Here is a 21679-nt window from a genome sequence, read left to right as displayed (position 1 = left end):
CTCTGTAGTATAATACTAGAGGTTCCTCCCTCTGGCACGCCCACATCTCTGTAGTATAACACTAGAGGTTCCTCCCTCTGGCACGCCCACACCTCTGTAGTATAATACTAGAGGTTCCTCCCTCTGGCATGCCCACATCTCTGTAGTATAACACTAGAGGTTCCTCCCTCTGGCACGCCCACATCTCTGTAGTATAATACTAGAGGTTCCTCCCTCTGGCACGCCCACATCTCTGTAGTATAATACTAGAGGTTCCTCCCTCTGGCATGCCCACATCTCTGTAGTATAATACTAGGGGTTCCTTTCCCTCCTAATCACAAGAATTAGTTGTTGCTATATATCAATATACTTGTGGAGCTCATTATCTTGGCACTGGGATTTCAGTGCAGTGAGAGACCACAGTCAACGGATGGCGCCAGCGAGTGGCTGCCTCTCCTTCCTAACTTCCCCACCAATCTCACCAGCCCAGGGGTTCAAAGAGAAAGGTGAGGGGGGTGATTTGGGGGGAGCCAGCCAAAGATGAAAGGAGGGTGGAAATACGCCTCACCAAGCACTTGTATCTCGATACCTCCCCTCTCCCTCCCAAAACATCCCTCTCTCTCTTCTCTACCTCCCTTTTGCCCCTAATCCCTCTTTACTCCCCTGCATATGTTCCCTAATCCCGAATATGCGGGGGCCCCCAGTCCCCCATCTTTGTGCCTGTAATGCCGTAACCTCCGTTGATTCCTCTCTGGGCTGGACTCTGGCTCTCTCTCTTATCACTGCCCAACACTCTCAGCATGCCCTCTCCACGCCTCTCCCCATTCCTCACCAGCACCTCTTCATCTCTCTCTTTCTATTTTTTTCTCTCTCTCTTTCTCACCATTTTTTTTTTGCGGTTCCTAGAGCACGTACGTACACACTGGCTCAGGGTTCACACACGCACACACTGCACACACACTTTATCCCCTCCTCTGTACTTTCCCTTTGTTGAATAGAATTCCCATATCTTTTGTCAAACGTTGTTCGAACACATCAAGTCATGTTCATTTTAAAGCCCTCGTCAATGGACTTTACTTGGAAAGGATCTCTCCCTATCGAAGGCGAACAGAAAAGACCAGAATACATAATACCGCGATTCGCTCTTTCATTGCACAATAAGTCTTCCCATTTTTAACGTACACCATGTCCCTTTACCCGGATGGTGTACTGCCTCTCGCCCAACACTCATAAAATACCCGCTTGCTTTCTAATTATCGCCCTCGTCCAATAGTAAATGATGATGCTACGGCGGCTCAGCAGGGCCATTACGTCATGTTGAGTGGATGTCTCTTCATCCAATGTCCAGTGGTAATGGCCTGAGACTACCATTCGGAGGTAGAGGGTGTTCATCTATGCAATTGCACCCCATTTTCTCGCTGAACAAGGGAGAGAGTGTTCGATGCTGAGTGCATTTATTTCTACAGTGGGATGCTGACAGTGTGGAGAAACTGGACTGTGGCCCTTTCCCCTTTTAAGGCCTCGAATGATGTTCACCTATTTGTGTCTGTTATACATGAATGTACCTATGTATAACAAGCAATGTGCCTATGTATAACAAGCAATGTGCCTATGTATAACAAGCAATGTGCCTATGTATAACAAGCAATGTGCCTATGTATAACAAGCAATGTGCCTATGTATAACAAGCAATGTGCCTATGTATAACAAGCAATGTGCCTATGTATAACAAGCAATATACATTCTGGTAACATTTTATTGAAAGCCTATATAATATGTTACAATGTTGTTATTGTAAGACTTAATTAGCCCCTATAATGTTTTGTTCATCACATAACGATGACATAGACAGACATAACATATTATAAACAATATAAAGGGGGTTCATGCCATTTTATTGAACTGGCTGGATACATTTTGGACATTGTCAGTTAGTTGTCAGTATCAGGATTCCATAGAAAATGTGACATCTAAAGAATAAAATGTTGAACCAAGTGAAAACATCCTTAACGGGCTAAACTCAACTTATATACATTTGTATTATACCTACAAATAGTTTTTTTTTCAATTGTAAATAGAATGTATAGTCCTGCCCAAGGTGCAGTGTTTTTATGCAATGATTTCTATAGTTCTTATTGATCCTTTTGCTCAAGTGTTTGTGTTTGTATCTTTATTCTCTCTCTCTCTCTCTCTCTCTCTCTCTCTCTCCTCTCTCTCTTTCTCTCTCTCTCTCTCTCTCTCTCTTTCTCTTTCTCTCTCTCTCTCTCTCTCTCTCTCTCTTCTCTCTCTCTCTCTCTCTCCCTCTCTTCTCTTTCTCTCTCTCTCTCTCTCTCTCTCTCTCTCTCTCCTCTCTCTCTCTCTCTCTCTCTGTGTGCGTGTGTGTGTGTGTTGTTTGTGTATGTGTGTGTGTGTGTGTGTGTGTGTGGATATGACGTAGGAAAATACCTTTGGGTTTGATGGTATGTACGTGAGCGTCTGTGTGAGTATGCAAGTGTGTGTATGGGTGCAAGTGTCATATCGATAGGTTAATAGCCCCGGTGTCAGATTCAGTAACTCCCTGATTAGTTGCTAGTTCACTAATCCACACACAAGTGAGGAGTTATTGGCCTCACCATTGATTTTTGCACCACAAGTAATGCCAGGAAAAGCTGGGGGTCGGGGAGGCTGTGCAACTATTGATCGACCTCAAATAAACCCTGCACGCCCCTCTCACCTATCCCGCAGCACCTCTCTCTTCTTTCCTGATTGGATACTATTAGATATCATGGTGGAAAGCCAGAACACAATTGGTCAGCCATAGGATTTGGGGTGTAATAATTGTATTGTATTAGTTGGACGAATTGATTGACAGGTGGACTTACATAATCACACGTGAACGAGTGACCCTTCATTTGGCCGTCTGATGGACCGTTGCGCCAACTGGCCATGCTGACCAACCAACACGCAGACAGAAGCACGTTATTCACACAGTGACCATAAATGAAAGGAGTGAATGACCACCATTTTGGTTATTTTTCTCTGAAAATCACCTTGAGCAGCAGTATAGTGTTTCTTTGTTTTCCTGTTCGTTTGAAAGCCAAACAACTGCCATATATTGTGAAATATTTAGAGTAAATTCCTACTCTTACGTCTAAAAGATGTGTCTTTTATTGACAGTTTCCTCGTTTCTCTCACATGGATCTTTCTCTTCTTCTCTGCATCACTCTATTCCCCGCTCCTTCGTTCCTCGCTCAACACGTCCTTCCTCTCTCCTTTCACTCTCACCGATTCCCCACAGTACTCTCCTCTTATCTCTCCCCCTCCGTCTCTCTCTCTCTTGTCTTCCCCCCCCTCTCTCTCTCCCTCCGTCGTGTAAGCAAGAGAGGTTGTTAAACATTTTTCTTCTCTCTTAATTGTTTTGACTTGTGCCATTGGCATCCTGATTAGGGTGCATTGATTTCCCCGTGCTAAGTGCATTGATTTCTACATTTGTTATTGATCCCGGTTCTAAATCTACCCACACACACAGTCTCAGTGCACGTGGCCACAGCACAGAGTGAATGAGAGATGGAGGGGGAGCGAGAGCGAGAGGGGGAAAGAGGACAAAACAGAGGGAGTACAAGAGACAGAGGAGAAAGGTTAGAGAGTAGTTGATCCTATTAGTACAGTGGAATAAAAAATAACGTGTCCGTGTTTAAAGTAAATGAATGTTACCAAATTTGAGAATCTTGAACGAGGCAAGAGTGTATACGAGAGAACGTTTTCAGGGCAAAATAACTTGACACGGCTTGGTTTTAGTCCGTCATGCTATGGGGGTTTCTGGTCATGTTAAGTTGGATGTCTTCTTTGTTATGATATGGTCAATGGTATCGAGAATGTGTGTAATAGAGAGCCACTGTGCTGCTGGTGAACTAGTGCACACACACACACACACACACACACACACACATAGCCACGGTCTCCCACCAGATCGGGCAGTAGTGGCTCTTATCCCCTGAGCGTAGCTAAGGCTCACATACCCCCACCCACCATGGCTGTGATGGAGGGAGGGGGGATCTACTCCCTGTGCAGGCCAGTCTGCACTGGTCGGATAGCCGGATAGCCTCCTCCATGTCATTGCATTAAATGGAGCCTTGATGCTGCGTTAGCACTAAGCTAAGCTATTTGGAAACCCAGCTCACAGGGCTAGACATAGGCTCCGGCAGCATAAAGACTCCACCCGATGTGGCAATGGAAAGTCCCTTTACATGTCTTCAATCCATTACACCCCAGTACAAGGATGAAATAGGATGCAGAATATGTGTGAAATGTAGACAGCGGAAAGAAAACAGGCTCAATAGGAATAAGAATGCGTGTGTGTGACTGTGAAATACGGATGTGTTCAGATAATTTATGAAATGTACAGCACTTGGAGGATAAGAAGAGTCGGAGGCTATGTGTGAAATGAATTCCCGAGTCAAAGCCCACATTTGGTAGATGTTCTTACTTTGCCACGTATTCCATGGGATCAGCTGAGCTTGTAAACTGTAAGTATTGATGCTGATGTGCTCATGGCATTGCTGCGGCAATGATCATCTTATTTGTGCCGTATTGACTGCTAACGTTTTACGGCCATCTTTATCTGCCTCCCGCCGGTGTGAGTATAATAATGGACATGTCGGGTGACTATTGGCAGGGGCCGGATGGGCTATTGACAATGTGTCAGCATTGATCATTTAGTCAAGCTGCAAGGAGAGAGAGAGGAGAGAGAGAGAGAGAGAGAGGAGAGGAGAGAGGAGAGAGATGAGAGGAGAGAGACAGAGAAGAGAGCAGAGACAGAGAGAGAAGAGAGACAGAGAGAGAGAGAGAGAGAGGAGAGAGAGAGAGAGAGAGAGAGAGAGAGACAGAGAGAGAGAGACAGAGAGACAGAGAGAGAGAGAGAGAGAGAGAGAGAGAGAGACATCATGGTAGATCAAATGTCAAAAGGACAGATAATAAGGAAATTACAAGAGCTTGAGAGAGTGATAATTGAATTGTATTAAATAGAAAGTGTGTGTGTGTGTGTGTGTGTGTGTCAGGGACAGTGGAGCTCTGTTTCTCTGTATTAGGGGCTTGTTAGAGCGGCGAATGAGGTGGTGATATAATTGTAAGCTGGTATTGATTGGGGCGCCTTGTTATTGACGAGAGAGAATTTAATTCAACCAACTCGTTTGTCAACATGACATTGCCATTTAACAATGAACTTTATCTCGCTCGCACGCAAGCATGCACGCACGCACGCACACACACACACACACACACACACCTACACACACTCACACACATTATCATTACATTCTCACAAGACTAACAAAGCTATACAAATGCTAAATGTATATAACATTGCTGCAAAAATACCAGCATGTTTTAACTGTGCCAAAATATGGATTCACAGATTTTTAGGATAAACAATAGTTTATTATAATTTCAATAATAATACTTATCATTGCATATTGGGGTTCAGTGTCATACTGTCATCTTGATTTGATTTCAAAGAAATACATTATGGAGAAGAAGAGTCAAATGATGATGATGGGCTACACATGCCTAGGTGTTCACCCTCCAATAACTTTTTACAATAACATGGAATGTCTGTGTTTACCAAGCTCTTTCTTTAGTGATGTGAAAACGATCCACCGCAAAAGCAGCCGGTTTCCCTGCAAGCCGTGCAAGCAACCAGCGTTAGTGAACGTGCGCCAGCTAGCCAGCTCTGGGATTGTGTGAAGGAAGCGCTGAAGGCTGAAGGCAGGCAATATAGTCCCCTACACTACAGTAGGCTGTGTATATCTGCCCGTCATTGGTTCAACCTACTTTTGTTCCCGATGATGTTGACTCTGTTGACGTGATATGCACGTATGCCAGTATTACCGGAAATCAATGGAACCACTTTCAGGCCAACGTGGTCTCAGAGCATATCGGATTATTCTGTAAGTACATCTGAGGCACTTCATTTAGTATGATATGTTATGTTGCGTAAGTATTAACCCAACATACTATATGTTACAAATTACTTTTGATTTCGTCTAAAGTAACCTTCCATCTTATATAACCATACCAAACATAACATATCATACTACACTGAACAAAAATATAAATGCAACATGCAACAATTTACAAGATTTTACTGAGTTACAGTTCATATAAGGAAATCAGTCAATTGAAATAAATTCATTAGGCCCTAATCAATGGATTTCACATGACTGGGAATACAGATATGCATCTGTTGGTCACAGATACTTTTTTTTTAAAGGTAGGGGTGTGGATCAGAAAACCAGTCAGTATCTGGTGTGAACACCATTTGACTCATGCTGTGCAACACATCTCCTTTGCATAGAGTTGATCAGGCTGGTGATTGTTGCCTGTGGAATGTTGTCCCACTCCTCTTCAATGGCTGTGTGAAGTTGCTGGATATTTGCGGGAACTGGAACACGCTGTCGGACACGTCGATCCAGAGCATACCAAACATGCACAACGGGTGACATGTCAGGTGAGTATGCAGGCCATGGAAGAACTGGGCCTTTTTCAGCTTCCAGGAATTGTGTACAGATCCTTGCCACATGGTGCAGTGCATTATCATGCTGAAACACGAGGTGATGGAGGCGGACCAATGGCACAACAATGGGCCTCAGGATCTCGTCACTGTATCTCTGTGCATTCAAATTGCCATCGATAGAATACAATAGTGTTCGTTGTCCGTAGCTTATGCCTGCCCATACCATAGCCTCACCAGCCACCATGGGGCACTCTGTTCACAACGCTTAATTTGAGTGTCTCGGATGTATGTTTACTATGTTAAGTGTAGTCTATGAGACTAGTCTGTTCAGGCCTGTGTGTGTGGAATGTTCTCTATTATGTGCGCCAATGTTTGTTTGCCTTGCTCATTGTGTGAGTGTGTGTACTCGTGTGCGTGAGTGCGTAATTGTGTGCGGGTACTGTTTGTGTAGCCTATGTTTGCCCATTTTTTCATTGTGTGCTCATGTGTGATCATGGTCAGGAGATCAACATGGTGGCAAACCGCATGCTTGTTATAAAATGAAAGGAAGCCTGTGATGATGGGTCTACCACTATCTTCCTCTCCTCTCCTTCTAATCCACACACCTTCCTTCCTCAGTCGCGCAAAACACACTATATTCTACAATAAATAATTGCTTTTGTCTGGAAGGAGTTTGGGGGGGGGGGGGGGGTTCTCAGCGCGTGCCCTCTCCTGCGAGGGGGGTTCCTGAAGGACAACTAGTCGCTTCGCTTTTTTTCTGTCCCTCTCTCTCGTTCGTTGGACATGCGGATGTCATCTGTCAAATGGAGAGGGGCGTAAGCGGGGGGAGAGGGGGAGACCGGGGACAATAAACCTCACCGCACCATTGTGGTGTCTATGCGAAGCTGAAATCAAAAGCACGTCCAGAACAGATTCCAGTCTCCATTGTTAGAATAGACTTGGTAACCGATATGTTGAACAATATTAATGATGGTTTATCCACAACTGAGGTGATATTTATTGTATGACTTTTTTCACCCTCCAGTTTGGTTATTGGCATTGTCAATGCCTCTGGCTTTTTATGACATAGGCCCATAATTTATCGATAACTCATTAACAACACCACAGAAGCAGTGAGAGGCAGAGGTATAGAGAGAGAGATCAGGCTCAGCGCTTTCGATTTTCCCATATTGACTGCGATGTTTAGCGTATAGATTTTTCTATTTAAAAAATCTATGTCGGCAATAATCTTGAGTGTAAGTGCGCGGCACAGATTGTGGCTTTATAACTGACAGCACAAAATGTATCGGCGGAGGGATGGGAGGGGGCGTGGGTGTAGGTGTAGGAATGGATGACTATCCTAAGATGTGCACATGCTAGGCTACAGCTGTAGAAGCTCACAAACGGACCAAAACACCTGCAGTTACGGGCTTTTTACGCACACAACACAATGATGTCCAAATGCCCCCAATACACCAATTTAGTATCTATATAACTAGCTCAATTACTCATACCATAAGACTACTGTATTACTACGCTGGCAATGCTGCCTATGACCTTGCAATGCATAGATTTAGCCAAGGTAAATGTAGAGGGAGCGATGCGAAAAATCACCTGCACAAAAATACACCAAACACCAACACTGAATACGTGTCTATTGTGTAAACCAATCGATTAGGAGACCACCACGATTATTGGCATCATTGTGAATTAAGTTTAATCAAGAGATCAATGCAGAGTATAGGTCATTTTATATGGGATTAGTAAGAAAAGGGGAGAGAGCAGGGGTGGAAGGAAGCGGGGGGAGGAAAATAAAGAGGGGGAGAAAGGGGGTGGGGGACTGTAGGCTATACGGCGGGTGCTCTCTCGCCTCAATGTTGCGAGCAGCGTTGTCAGAGCGCTTTCAGACTGGAGGGAGTCGGACCGAACGAACTGGGGTTCCCAAATAACGGGAACATAGAGACAGACACACAGACGGATGGCGGGACAGAGCCAAAGAAAAGATACCGCATAACGGGTACCGTGTTTATGTTTATCGTTTAGCTTTCATTTAGTAAAAAAAAAAAAAAGCTGGTTTATTTATTTATCTTTTGTTTATCGATTGATTGCGTTTTAATTACCGGCCTGTGACAGAGAGGGGGAGGAGCGAAAACCAGAGGCGTCCCTGTGTAGCCTTACTTATTATTTGATTATTTAAATGTTTCAAATATTTGAATTGTATATTTTATCATAATGCTTCTTGTGTGCATGTATTCGTGAGCTGACCATAGCCATTTCTGCTTATAACCAAATATAGAGAACCAAAAATAACAACATAACACCAGCAGCTGCTAACCTTTTCTGATCCGACCATACACCTGCTACAACAGACAGCGAGAAAGAATAGTTTTTCATCGAAGTAAAACTGGAGAGATATTTATTTACAAGTGTAAACCAAAGCAAAACCGATCGAGGTAAAAGAAGCCACTGTGACGGGAAGAGTCGCACACCTGTCGTGATAAGCAAAACATATGGGAATACCTTCAAGAATATATCAAAAAAAGAATATTCCATACAGTTCATATCTAGGCTATTTTGTAGCCACATACAGGCCTAACTTTTACCAATGAGAGAATACCAGCGTTAGAGAGTTACTCAATGTCTATTAATTCTGTTAATGACTCATATCAACAGAAGCCTATTTTACATAGCTGGCGTTGTGTATCCGGTATCCCGACTATCCGTCTGTGTGTTAGTCTCAAGTGAGCACCGTTCACTGAACTACTAAGGGACCATATATCCACATCGATATGACATAGATAGAGGCACAAAACCAAAAATGTGAACGTAGCATAGGCTAGACACAAACTCAACCAAATATTCTTACTACCAAACATATTTTGAAACGTCTACCTGGAAAGCATACGAAGAAAGGCAACAAAGAAGAGAAGACAAGCGCAATTCGAAGAAAACTGCAAATAAAAACCAAGAACGACAGCGGATCATGTTTGTTCCCTTGCCGGTGCCGTTCGTCTTTCAGAGAACTGCTTCCGACTTCAGCGCCTGGCGTCTCAAGTCCCCGCTGGCTCTACGTTCCAGCTCCGGTAAGACCTTTACTTATCCCGCCATAGCTGTTTCATTGGCCATGCTCCTCTACATTTTCACATACATGAAAAAAACTTAGTCAGTCAGCTAATACCTGTCCACTGCACTGGCAAGTCCTTAGACCACCTCTTGATTTCTCAAAAAGGATGAGAACATTTAGCTTGAATTGTTTATAGACACAGGTTACATTTCTCTCCGAGTCGAATTTTCCCCCAAAAAACATTAGAATATTTGTATAAAAATCCAAAGTGTAAAAAACAACATCTTATCCCCAAAATGTTGTCAAGAAAATGTGGTTCATTATTTACATCCTTTAAACATTTGCCTATGTGCTGTATCCCATGCTGTTCCCAGACCGTTTTCTCTCCTCACTTCCATCCCCATCTGTCTTCTCCGCTCCGTCTGCCTCTGTCTATGCACCCGTCTCTCCCGCTTTCGTCTCATGGACGGTTAAGGGAATATTCATGGTAATTTATCGACCCAGCGGAGATCGATCCCGGGGCCGCGGAAAAAAGAGAGGGATAGAGAGTGAGAAACCTTGCGACAAGGCTGGGAGTGGGGAGTGGAAAAGATTGAACGAATTACAAGCCATTCTACTTTTGTCATATTCTCAGTCAAAGTGTTGATGCGTAAAGTTGATAGGCCTGGTCAGGTTAGGTAATTATCAATGAATTAAATGAGAAATGATTGGTGACTGTAGTGTTGCAACAACCTGTGGAGTATATGAACTATCTTGTCTTTTACGATCTTTGTCACTTTTTGGTGGAGGTGGTTTTATCTAACAACTAGGAGAGAGGGAAGGGGGCGGGAAGATGATGCTGTCCCTGTCTCCATCCAAGTGGAAAATTCAAATGACAGATGGGGCCGAATATATGCTCCTCTCCAGGCCTGTGATGATAATGCAGGCTATCTACTTAACTACATGTCACCAGGAGAAGAACGGTTGAAATTTTTAATGAGCGCTGGTTGTGGTAGCCATGCAGGAGGACGTGTTGACAGGGCACGTATGCCCATTGCTTTTGTTGTGACAGAGAGGGGTGGGAAGAGGGGACAAACGTTATAGGTGGGTCACTGAATGAAATGAAGGTAAAGTATAGGTTACGAGTGAATGATAATGAACACATTTTGGAAAATGTTTAAAATGGGATAAACAAAGTATAACATTCGTGATGTAGTTGAGGGTTAACTAAAGTAAACTCAGTTTACACCTTTTTATTTTGTGAAAAGGGGTTATCCACTTATAATGCTAGATAATAATTTATTTGCATACGGGTTTACCCACCTATTTACCCCTAATGTTCAAGGTTGACCCACCTACATCCCTGGGTAACACACCTACATCCCCGGGTAACACACCTATATCCCAGGGTAACACACCTACTAGTCTATGCCAGTATAGAGGTGTGAGTGAGTAGCCTATAAAGTGAACATACTCCCATATGCAGGCTTGAATAGAAGGGTATAAGTCAATACTGGTATGAAACATCAATGGTAGAAAAGTGAATATACCCCCTTCTTTTCTTCTCTCTACTTTCATTCCTCCATGTCCCTTGAGGAATTGGGTAACAACATAAAGACACAGATGGTCGGTCAGCCAATAAAGAGCATCTAACATAGAAGTATCTCTCTCTTTCTCTTTCTCTCTTTCTCATTCTGTCTGTCTTTCTTGTGTTCCCTTTGGGCCCGGGTGGGTTTTCAATTGGATTTTCCTGGTGTTTTGGTCTGGCCCATAAGCCTGTTTAGCTAAGTCTGTTACCCACACTTCCCCTTCTGATCTAAGGTCCAGATGATGGACAGAGAGAGAGAGAGAGGGGGCTGCTGGGGGGTTCAATCCCAGCATGCTTAGAGGGAGAGAGAGATAGAGGCTAAAGTGAGGGTGTTAAGGAGGGAAAGAACGAGAGAAGGAGGGAGAGAGAGAGAGAGAGTACAAACAGCATACGTCAGCAAAGATGGGCTATTGGGCTACCAAGTGGATCTAAGCTAAGAGCTTATGTGTTAGGTTGACCATGGTGTTGTGGCAAACCCACTAACCCCATGAAGGGGTTTTTCCGGCCACCGTTTTGATGGCGGTTTGTAAAATTACCTTGGATTTTTCTGTCTGGATGTGCATGGCCAGTCAGCAAACACGGCATTAGGCTAAATGGGATTGGCTCAAGGGTTCAGACATGGTTTGAGATACATTTGGAAATGGTTTTCAGGTTCCGTTTCCAAGTTGAGAAAAGAAGGTGAAGTATAGTATTAGAGGTATATCTGCAGTATTAATAGTAGAAGCAAGTAATACCATATTAATAGTAATAACATATGTTGTTATCTCTATAGAAAGGTGAGGGAAAGGTATGTTACTGAAGTCCCGTTGAAATGGATGGTTTCGTCAGGAATAAGTCTGCAAAACGTTTCTTTACTCAGGTACTTGAGTGTATTGGGACCTGCCATTACCCCGTTAGCGCCTTAGGCTTTGACATTGGTCGCAGCCAGAACAAATCATTTCAAAAATACATGTTTTATTTGGCTTTAAAATCTTCTTTTTGCACATAAAAAGCTAACAAATTCAGAGTGAGTCGGCACTCTGTCTGGTGAGGGACTGTGAATGTTTGAGGCTGTGTTGGTACTTGCGGTCATGCTACCAAGTATACTGCATGTTTTGACTATCCAGGCAAAACTTAAGAGTTTTTAATTCACCAGATTCAGATTCCTCATTGTATTTTAACACAACCAAAGGTTGGTATTTACTTTCGTTACAGCATGGTAAGATAACTCTGATAAAGTGCTCAACAATGACATACTTGACAAAAATCTATGGACTACCCACTGGGCACTGATATCATTTCAACGTCTATTCCACGTTAGTTCAACGTTTCAATGGCAGCGGTACAGTATCTAACAGGCAGTTTTCTGGTCCAGCTCCCTAACCACTCCACCTCCACACACTGTTGCCTCCATGCTGCTTGATAACTGCCTTCAGCCCACACCCCAACTCCTCACCTCTCTGCCCAGGATGAGGCTGTGTACCTGGACTTGGCGAGGGGAGTGAGGTGGGGGTAGATGGGTGAAGGCTTGGAGGCCTGGATTAATTGGCTAGCAGTTATGTGTGTGTGTGTGTGTGTATGTGCGTGTGTGTGTGTGTGTGCGTGTGTGCCTGCGTGTGTGACAGCTCAGGTCTGCGAGAGAGGGCGGACAGGTTGTATACTCGATAATTGCACATTGAGGTCAATTATAGATCTGTGTATGTATCTTATCTGAACCAGTATGAATTCACAGGTACATACTGTCAGAGTGGTTTCAACCTCGCTCTGATATTGATCAGGTTTCATTGAATACTCTCCGCCTGTGTGTCTAGTGTGTGTGTATGTGTGTGCAGTATGTACGTAGCGTGTGTTTGTGAGGGAATGTGTGTGTGTGTGTGTGTGTGTGAGTGAGTGTATAGATCGAATTTAAGGGGGAGCGTTAGCGAGTCCCAGTGCTAACATGATTGCGAATGACAATATGTCCACCAAGGTTTGTTAGGGACATAATGAGGAATCAATAGACACAACAGAGGTGTCAATACAACATGCTTTATTGCATTAAGCCACCTCTCCCATCCCTGCCCCTAACACCGACCCACTCTATCTGCCTCTCTCTGCCTCTCTCTGCCTCTCTCTGCCTCTCTCTGCCTCTCTCGCTCCCTTTTCTCTTGGACACTTAAACACAGCCGCTTCTTTTTTTGGTCCGCCGATAATGAACTCATTGCAGACCACTGATGTAGCCGAGCTGTAGCGATGAGAACTATAAATGGTCCTCTCGAATAGAACTAAATATGGAGGGCAGATTTCGGCTCGGCCTCACCGCCCGCCTGCTCCCTAGCTCGCCACCTACTGCCCATGTTACCATGGAGACATCCATAGGCCATTAGACACATATAGTTATACAGGTAAACACTTTCTCTCTTCTCTCTCTCTGTCCTCCACTCAGCTTACCTTCGGAGCCTTGATGGTCACAAAGACCATTAGGAGCCAAATTGGCCGTATTCAGGACACAATGCTCTATTTGACTGGCCTGAGTGAGTGTGTGTATTGGTGTGTGTGTGTGTGTGTGTGTATGCATGCCCTTGTACATCTTTGTGTGTCTCTGTATATGTGTCTGTGCGTGTGTCTTTGTACATCTTTGCGCGCGCGAGTGTATGTGGAATCTTTGTGAGTGTGTGAGTGTGCATGTGCCAGTGTCCATCGCACATCACCCAAATGATGACTCCAAGCACAGCAGGGCCTCCTTCTCCAATGCACAAACCTCTCAGTGCTCAATGGGCAGTGTCTGCACACCCCTGGAATGGAACTCATTCTCAACCCCTAATCGAATGCACTTAGCCACGGGCCCCTTTTCTCAAATGAACAAACAAATAGCGTACAAGCAGGCACGTCGTAGGGGGAGCAAGCAATGTCTATACATACAGCTCCTACTACATTCCCCACTTCCTCCCACAATACATTACCTTGGCCCTGCAATAGCACACGGAGATGAATAGCCTATAGCGAGCTAGCCCCGCCTGCTACGCCAGTAGTGGAAAGCCTGCAGGCTTCTCTGCTGATTAGCTGCTGATCTGGGGTCAAGGTTAGCCACCTCTTAATTAAGCAGAATAATTTGATTTCACACTGTACAGCAACATAACACAGGGAGCAAGGGGAGGGAAGGAGCGGCGGCGCTTTGGCCTTTTGTGACACACGCCAGGCTGTTATCCCATCCCCTCTTTTGTGTGCTTCTCAATGAGGCCTGGTATGAAACGAGGGAAAAGAAGGGGAAAGCGCCCTGGAGAAAAAAGGACCCGCTCTTTTGATTTCGGGGGGGGCTTATCATAACGAGGAAGAATGTGTGACTTTTTTTCTATTTTAGTAAGATAGTAGCGCCGGGCTAAAGCCCCTTGCTGTTGAATGTAACTTTAGTCGAGGTGAGATTAAAGGGAAAGAGAACGATGCACATTGTGTGTGTGTGTGTGTGTGTGTGTGTGTGTGTGTGCGTTTGTGTGTGTGTGTGCAATGTAATCCCACTCCCCTACACACATAGAGATGTGTTGGCAACAACAAGCCATGTAGTTGGATTAACTAGACACCAGAAACGTGTCCTTTGTGTGGCCATTTCACGTGTGTGTGTGTGTGTGTGTGTGTGTGTTGATACATTTAAGCAATAAAATGGGATAATACAACTTGGTCCTGTTTGGTTGAATTTTGCCCCCCTCTCCCATCTCCCTCAACTGGTTGTAGGCTAGTGCAGTTTTGGGAGAGATTTAGCCCCCCCCCCCCCCCAATTTAATTTAGCGGATGGGAGTTATGATAATGAAAGGATGAGATGGGAGGTGTGTGTGTGTGGGGAGGGGGGGGTTCCCTTATATACCTCAGGGACACTCTGTCCTTCCTCCCTCCTTCCTCCTGCCTCCCTCCTTCCTCCCTCCTGCCGTTGTGAGTGCAAGGGGTGACTGCCAGGGGTTCGAGTGAAAAATGTAATATCATGCACCCACAAATGTGTGCGTGCAGCAGACAGAAGTAACGTGACAACAATGGAGCGGCTCGGGGGCCAGCGGATGCTCGGGGTCCGGCTTTTAATATATCTGAGTGCTCGGGCGCTTCAACCCCCACCTGCCCCCTATCCAACCCCCCCCCCCCCCTTCTCAAATACATACATGCACTTTACACACACTCAAACATTTGCATTCACACATTCAGTATGTATGTATGTACGTACACAGGGATTTATTAACATTGGGTTGAACCAAAGTGCCTGCAGGCTATAGACAAGAGTACAGACACACAGATGGTACAGGTTCACCAAACCCAAGTGTATGAATAATCAGATACCAGTACACATCTCCATGGACCACTGAGGAGTTTTAAACCCTACTGTGTGTGCTCACAATAGACACACATTACAAGGGTATCCCCCCTTTAACATTTGCCTATCAGAGGGGGAAAATATATTTTTATTTTCCATGCTCACCTCCTTATCACCGTCTCCCTCTGTTCTTTTTCATCCTCTCGTTTTGTTCCAGGAGAGGAGTGCTCCGTCCTAAAATGAAATTAATCTGTTGTAGTACCCCCCCCCCCCTGCCCCCTCCTCCTCTCCCCCTACCCCCAGCTCAATCTCATTCTCTCTTTGCACTATGGGGAGAATTGAAGTCGTCACTTTAACCTCTCCATATTGGATGTGAATCTGTTAGCCAGCCTCACTCTCGCAGCAACACTTCCCTGCCCTAATCCACACACACACATATATGCGCACACACACACACACACACACACACACACACACACACAAACACACACACACACAGACAGACAGACAGACAGACAGACAGACAGACAGACAGACAGACAGACAGACAGACAGACAGACAGACAGACAGACAGACAGACAGACAGACAGACAGACAGACAGACAGACAGACAGACAGACAGACAGACACATTTGACACACCGACAAACCGTCCTCTGTCGCTTTCTCTGGGGGGGTCAATCAAACACATTATTATGAATCTGTGTGCCTCACCAATGCAGCAGCAACATGTTTTAAAGGCTGCATCGTGTTGAAGGCCCCTAGCATGGAGATATTTAGAGGCCCTTTTTCCTCCACACTTCTTTTTGTTGTTGCCTATTTGGGCTGTGTCCTTTGTTGAACCTAGCCCTTATTAAGAGGAGTGTATTGAATGGCGAGGAGCCTGCATTACATAAAGAACCGGGAGAGAGCTACTTCTCCCTTCTCCCTAATGGCACCCCTCAGGGATTTAGGAGTGCAAGCCTGCACACATAGTGCTGAGGTAGGACAGGTGAAGCTGAATCCTCCCCCACCATTCATCCACTGTATGAATATGGTAAATCCAGTCCGCTCAGTGGCATAATTCTCTATAGAAAATGGGTCCTAGTATACCGGTATTCCTAAGGGGGATTTCCCGAAGGAGAATCTGATATTTAGGCTAGCTCTCCCTTCTCCTTTTTTTTCTGGGGGCTATCTATCTATCTATCTGTCTGTCTGTCTGTCTGTCTGTCTGTCTGTCTGTCTGTCTGTCTGTCTGTCTGTCTGTCTGTCTGTCTGTCTGTCTGTCTGTCTGTCTGTCTAGGTGTTGCACACAGAATAGAACACAGAGCCGAGCACTCAAAAGCTAAGGCTGATGTTGGATGGCCCAGTGTTCACCTACTACCCAGAAGTGCTATCTTCTTCAGTCCATGCATGGCTTTCTGTCAGCCGTCGTTCCCCCTCCCTACGCCTCTGTGTAGATAGCTAGCTGTAGCAAGGTACGTTTAGCCGCTTGGCCCTAAGGCAGTAAATTATCTGTGATGAACCATGTGTGGTTGTGTAGCTCAGAGGTTTTTACGACCCATCCTTGTAAAGGCCAAAGACTGCGGTCAGGCTTGATTTTAAAGAGATCTTTTGCATTCTCAACATATCCGCTGGAATTAGATTTGAGTATCAAATTATTGACCACTCACACTTTACATTTTATAGGTGGGTCTATTTGAAAATGTCTCCCTACAATATATAATGAGTCTATATACATGATATATCTGAATTCATATTTGATTGTGCTAAACATGCTAAATGTTTAATGGAGAAATCAATTGTATCCATATAGATGTCCCCTAAATATGCTTCAATACCCACCCACTGCACCATGTTAAATATGCACAAATGTCAGCATTTAAATGCAGCTATGCTAAAATATTAATGCCAATATCCTCAAATGTTATGTGCCTCATTTATGTGAGCTGAGGTGTGAGTATGTCTTCGGATGAAATAGGCTTTTACCAGCCCCCCTCTTGGAGCACAATCCGTGGCCCTTACCCCTCTGCTCTCCTTTGTCTCGCCGTGAGGTGTGCAAGGGGGGGGGGGTGACCCCTGACCTTTATCCTTCCTCACTGCCCTCCCTCTGTTGTTCCCCCTTCTGCTAATTCATATGCAGCCGGCCCATCAACCCCATTCTATTCTTCTCTTTCATCTGTCCATGGCCTGGCCTATCTGTTGTGTCACGTCTCAAGTTCAAGGCCCGGAGCTCTGGGGTAGCTGGGCCAGACTGGCCATGACATTAAGTGGATTACCTGGTTACTCTGTATATTAAAGACCCTGACAAAGATATTTAGACAGTGGGGTTAAAAGCTGTGATCTTTGTGTAAGGGGGCCTCGAAATTCCATTTTTGTTATTTACATTTTAGTAGACACTCGTATCCAGAGCGACTTGCAGGAGCAATTCGGTGTTAAGTACCTTGCTCAAGGGCACATCGTCAGATTTGTTTCACCTAGTCTCCTCGGGGATTCGAGCCAGCGACCTTTCACTTAATGGCCCAACGGGCTTAACCTCTAGGCTACCTGCCTCCCCTAAAATGAAATAAAAATGTACTAGATGTTGAAAATGCTTTCTGAACAGATGGATCAGATATGATCCAGATCGGTTGGATACCTACTCAGGCTATTTTGTCTGTCTTGGGATACAATTCTCAGTCAAATGGTTAGTTTGGTCATTTCTTTATTAGATTTGACAATGTTTTACATGCAAGCTCATACAAGCTCATACAAACTCATACAAGCTCATACAAACTCATACAAGCTCATACAAGCTCATACAAACTCATACAAGCTCATACAAGCTCAAGCTCATACAAGCTCATACAAGCTCATACAAGCTCATACAAGCTCATACAAACTCATACAAGCTCATACAAGCTCATACAAGCTCATACAAACTCATACAAGCTCATACAAGCTCATACAAGCTCATACAAACTCATACAAGCTCATACAAGCTCATACAAACTCATACAAGCTCATTCAAGCTCATACAAACTCATACAAGCGCTTGTGCACACACACACTCGTGTACATGCATGCGTACACAAACGCACACACGCCCGCACACACACGCATCACGCACACCCCATTGCCAACGCAAGTGCTTCTATGAAAGGTAGCTCTCATTGTCATTGAACATAACGTGAGGCCTAAACATAAAACCAATCTGAGGAAACGCCTCTATTGTGGAACCACACCGTTATACCCACGCAGGTAGAATAAGTCCAAGGAAATGGCCATTGGTTAAAAGCTTCACATTGTGTAAAACCACATTGTGCATTCTTTGCAGACATTTCAGCTGCACAACTCCCAAGGATGCCCGTCTGAATGCACTGCGGGAAGCAATTTGTGGCCCCTCCGAGCGTCAGCAAATGACTGTGTTCATGGCATTCCTGGTCATAATGGAGCGCCGAGCGCCATTTTCTTTTAGAAGCGACATAATTGAATGATTATTAAGGTAACCTCGAGGTTGTGCTCCTGCTGTATGACTGCAGTCGGTCCGTGTTCAAGAGCTTCCATTCGTGGTGGAAGTATTGCACCGTATCCTACAAATCCCACAAAGCCTGGTGTCCGCAACGTCTCTGGCCGACAATACGACTGTATTTTATATATATATATTTTTTACACATCTTTTAGATGCTTTATTGTGAATTACTAAAGGGGGGTGATAGACTACAGTAGAGAGAGAAGGTGTAAGCGGGGATCAAACTCCCACCACTGGGTTGCATGAAACGACTAGAAAGACTGTGTGCTGAAATGACTAGATAGACAGGGTGCTGAAATGACTAGAGAGACAGGGTGCTGAAATGACTAGAGAGACAGGGTGCTAAATGACTAGAGAGACAGGGTGCTGAAATGACTAGAGAGACAGGGTGCTGAAATGACTAGAGAGACAGGGCGCTGAAATGACTAGAGAGACAGGGTGCTGAAATGACTAGATAGACAGGGTGCTAAATGACTAGAGAGACAGGGTGCTGAAATTACTAGATAGACAGGGTGCTGAAATGACTAGATAGACAGGGTGCTGAAATGACTAGAGAGACAGGGTATTGAAATGACTAGATAGACAGGATATTGAAATGACTAGATAGACAGGGTGCTGAAATGACTAGATAGACAGGGTATTGAAATGACTAGATAGACAGGGTATTGAAATGACTAGATAGACAGGGTATTGAAATGACTAGATAGACAGGGTATTGAAATGACTAGATAGACAGGATATTGAAATGACTAGATAGACAGGGTATTGAAATGACTAGATAGACAGGGTATTGAAATGACTAGATAGACAGGGTATTGAAATGACTAGATAGACAGGGTATTGAAATGACTAGATAGACAGGGTATTGAAATGACTAGATAGACAGGGTATTGAAATGACTAGATAGACAGGGTATTGAAATGACTAGATAGACAGGGTATTGAAATGACTAGATAGACAGGGTATTGAAATGACTAGATAGACAGGGTATTGAAATGACTAGATAGACAGGGTGCTGAAATGACTAGATAGACAGGGTATTGAAATGACTAGATAGACAGGGTGCTGAACTGACTAGAGAGACGGTGCTGAAATGACCAGAGAGACAGGGTGCTGAAATGACTAGATAGACAAGGTGCTGAAATGACTAGAGAGACAGGGTGCTGAAATGACTGTAATAGACTAATAGTCTTTCACTAAGACTAATAGTATGCAGTTTGCCTTTACTCTTCCATCTTATCACTATATATTTATTGACTACGGAGAATTAGGTTTTTCACATGCATGTACATAATTATTATCATACATTTTCCGTAGACAAATTGTACATTTCTTGCACACACTGTAGTTAACAGGGGGTGTAGGTAGGAGACCAGGCTAGGAAATGAGAAATGACCCAACCTCATACCCCTAACACCCCCCCCCCCCCAAACACCCCCCTCTCCAACACTCCTCTCCTTTATCCTTCCCCCAGGAAAGAAAGAGAGAAGTGGAGAGAAGAGAGAGGTGGAGGGATGGGTCGGATGAGGGGGGACAGACAGAAGGCATTAAAATTCATAGCCTTTTTTATTTTCTGTGCTGAAAATCAATACTGTCTACTATGGATGAGGTGAACAGTGGACAACAGTGGTTGCGGGCCAGGGAGGGAGGGAGAGAGGGGTGGAGGGAGGGGGAGGGTGGGTGGGGTCGTCAATATTACCAGTGACACAGCCACTGCAGGCCAAGGTAAAAATAGGGCTGGACAATGGTGGGGGAGGGAGACCAAGGGTTCATTAAGTCTGACCAACAGTGTTGGATGCACAGCGGGCCCTATTGTCCAAGCATCAGGGGACCCACACACACACCAAAATAGCACCCACACACACCGGAAAAAAATCCAGCCACCCTCCATTGGAACCCGCAACCCTGACAGAGGAGCGTATATATGCATTCCTTGCTGTACTGTAGTGGTGGTAGTGGTGAGCTAGAGGGAAGATCTCCGCTGCGTATATATATATATATATATATATATATAGGATGAGGATCGGTGGTTACTATGGCGATAGGTGTGAGCTAGGGCCAGTGGTTTTGAGGCGTAAACCGTCATAAATAATGGAGGGAGCCGATCCACATTGAAATGCAACGGGTGCACCTCTGGCATGTTGGGTAATATTGGCTTTTTTGAAAATGTATTTTTCATAAGGATCGTCTCTGCACACACACACGTGTGTTTTGCATTTACATACGTTTGCATTCGAAATTTCCTCAACAAGTCAACTAGAGTAGATAAGAGTTTATTAAGTTCAGTCACTCATGAATTGGATCCCAAAGCAACTGGAAGGGCATATGCATAATATTTAGAAAATGTCAAATATTTACCCGTTGGAACATTTCATACAAAAGCTGGAAAATATATATATATTTTTACATCTTTCTCTTTTTTTCTTTTTTTCTTTAATGATTAACTTACAGTAACAGTATTTATACATTTTGAATCAATAATTGATCGTTATTAGATATTTTTGCCCATGTGGTGGTGTGTTCTGGGTTGGGTTCATGTATAGCCCCTCTCTCTTCACACTCAGGTGCCAGCATCAACTGAAGAAATGAACCGGATATTCAGTCAGAATATGGATGAGCCAGCTAACTCAATATGACCGTGTGTGTCGTGTGTGTGTGTGTGTGTGTGTGTGTGTGTGTGTGCGTGTCTGTGTGTGTGTGTGTGCGTGTGTGTGTGTGTGTGTGCGTGTCTGTGTGTGTGTGTGTGTGTGTGTGTGTGTGTGCGTGTGTGTGTGTGTGCGTGTGTGTGTGTGTGCGTGTCTGTGTGTGTGTGTGTGTGCGTGTCTGTGTGTGTGTGTGTGCGTGTGTGTGTGCGTGTC

General features: G+C 44.5%; 1 protein-coding gene across 1 annotated transcript in view; it reads left to right on the top strand.

Moving 5' to 3' along the window:
- The first annotated feature begins 8342 nt into the window (after nt 1–8342).
- The window catches only part of LOC109904450 (POU domain, class 2, transcription factor 2), a 49572-nt gene continuing 36235 nt past the window's right edge, over nt 8343–21679 (top strand). Inside the window, exon 1 of the mRNA XM_031788561.1 lies at nt 8343–9531. Within this exon, the coding sequence (XP_031644421.1) occupies nt 9432–9531 (100 nt within the window). The 5' untranslated portion in view covers nt 8343–9431. The remainder of the gene's footprint in view (nt 9532–21679) is intronic.

Source organism: Oncorhynchus kisutch, linkage group LG14 (assembly GCF_002021735.2).
Source record: "Oncorhynchus kisutch isolate 150728-3 linkage group LG14, Okis_V2, whole genome shotgun sequence".
In the NCBI taxonomy this organism is placed as follows: domain Eukaryota; kingdom Metazoa; phylum Chordata; class Actinopteri; order Salmoniformes; family Salmonidae; genus Oncorhynchus; species Oncorhynchus kisutch.
The sequence above is the reverse complement of the archived record's forward strand: the minus strand, read 5'-3'. Positions and strand labels throughout refer to the sequence as shown.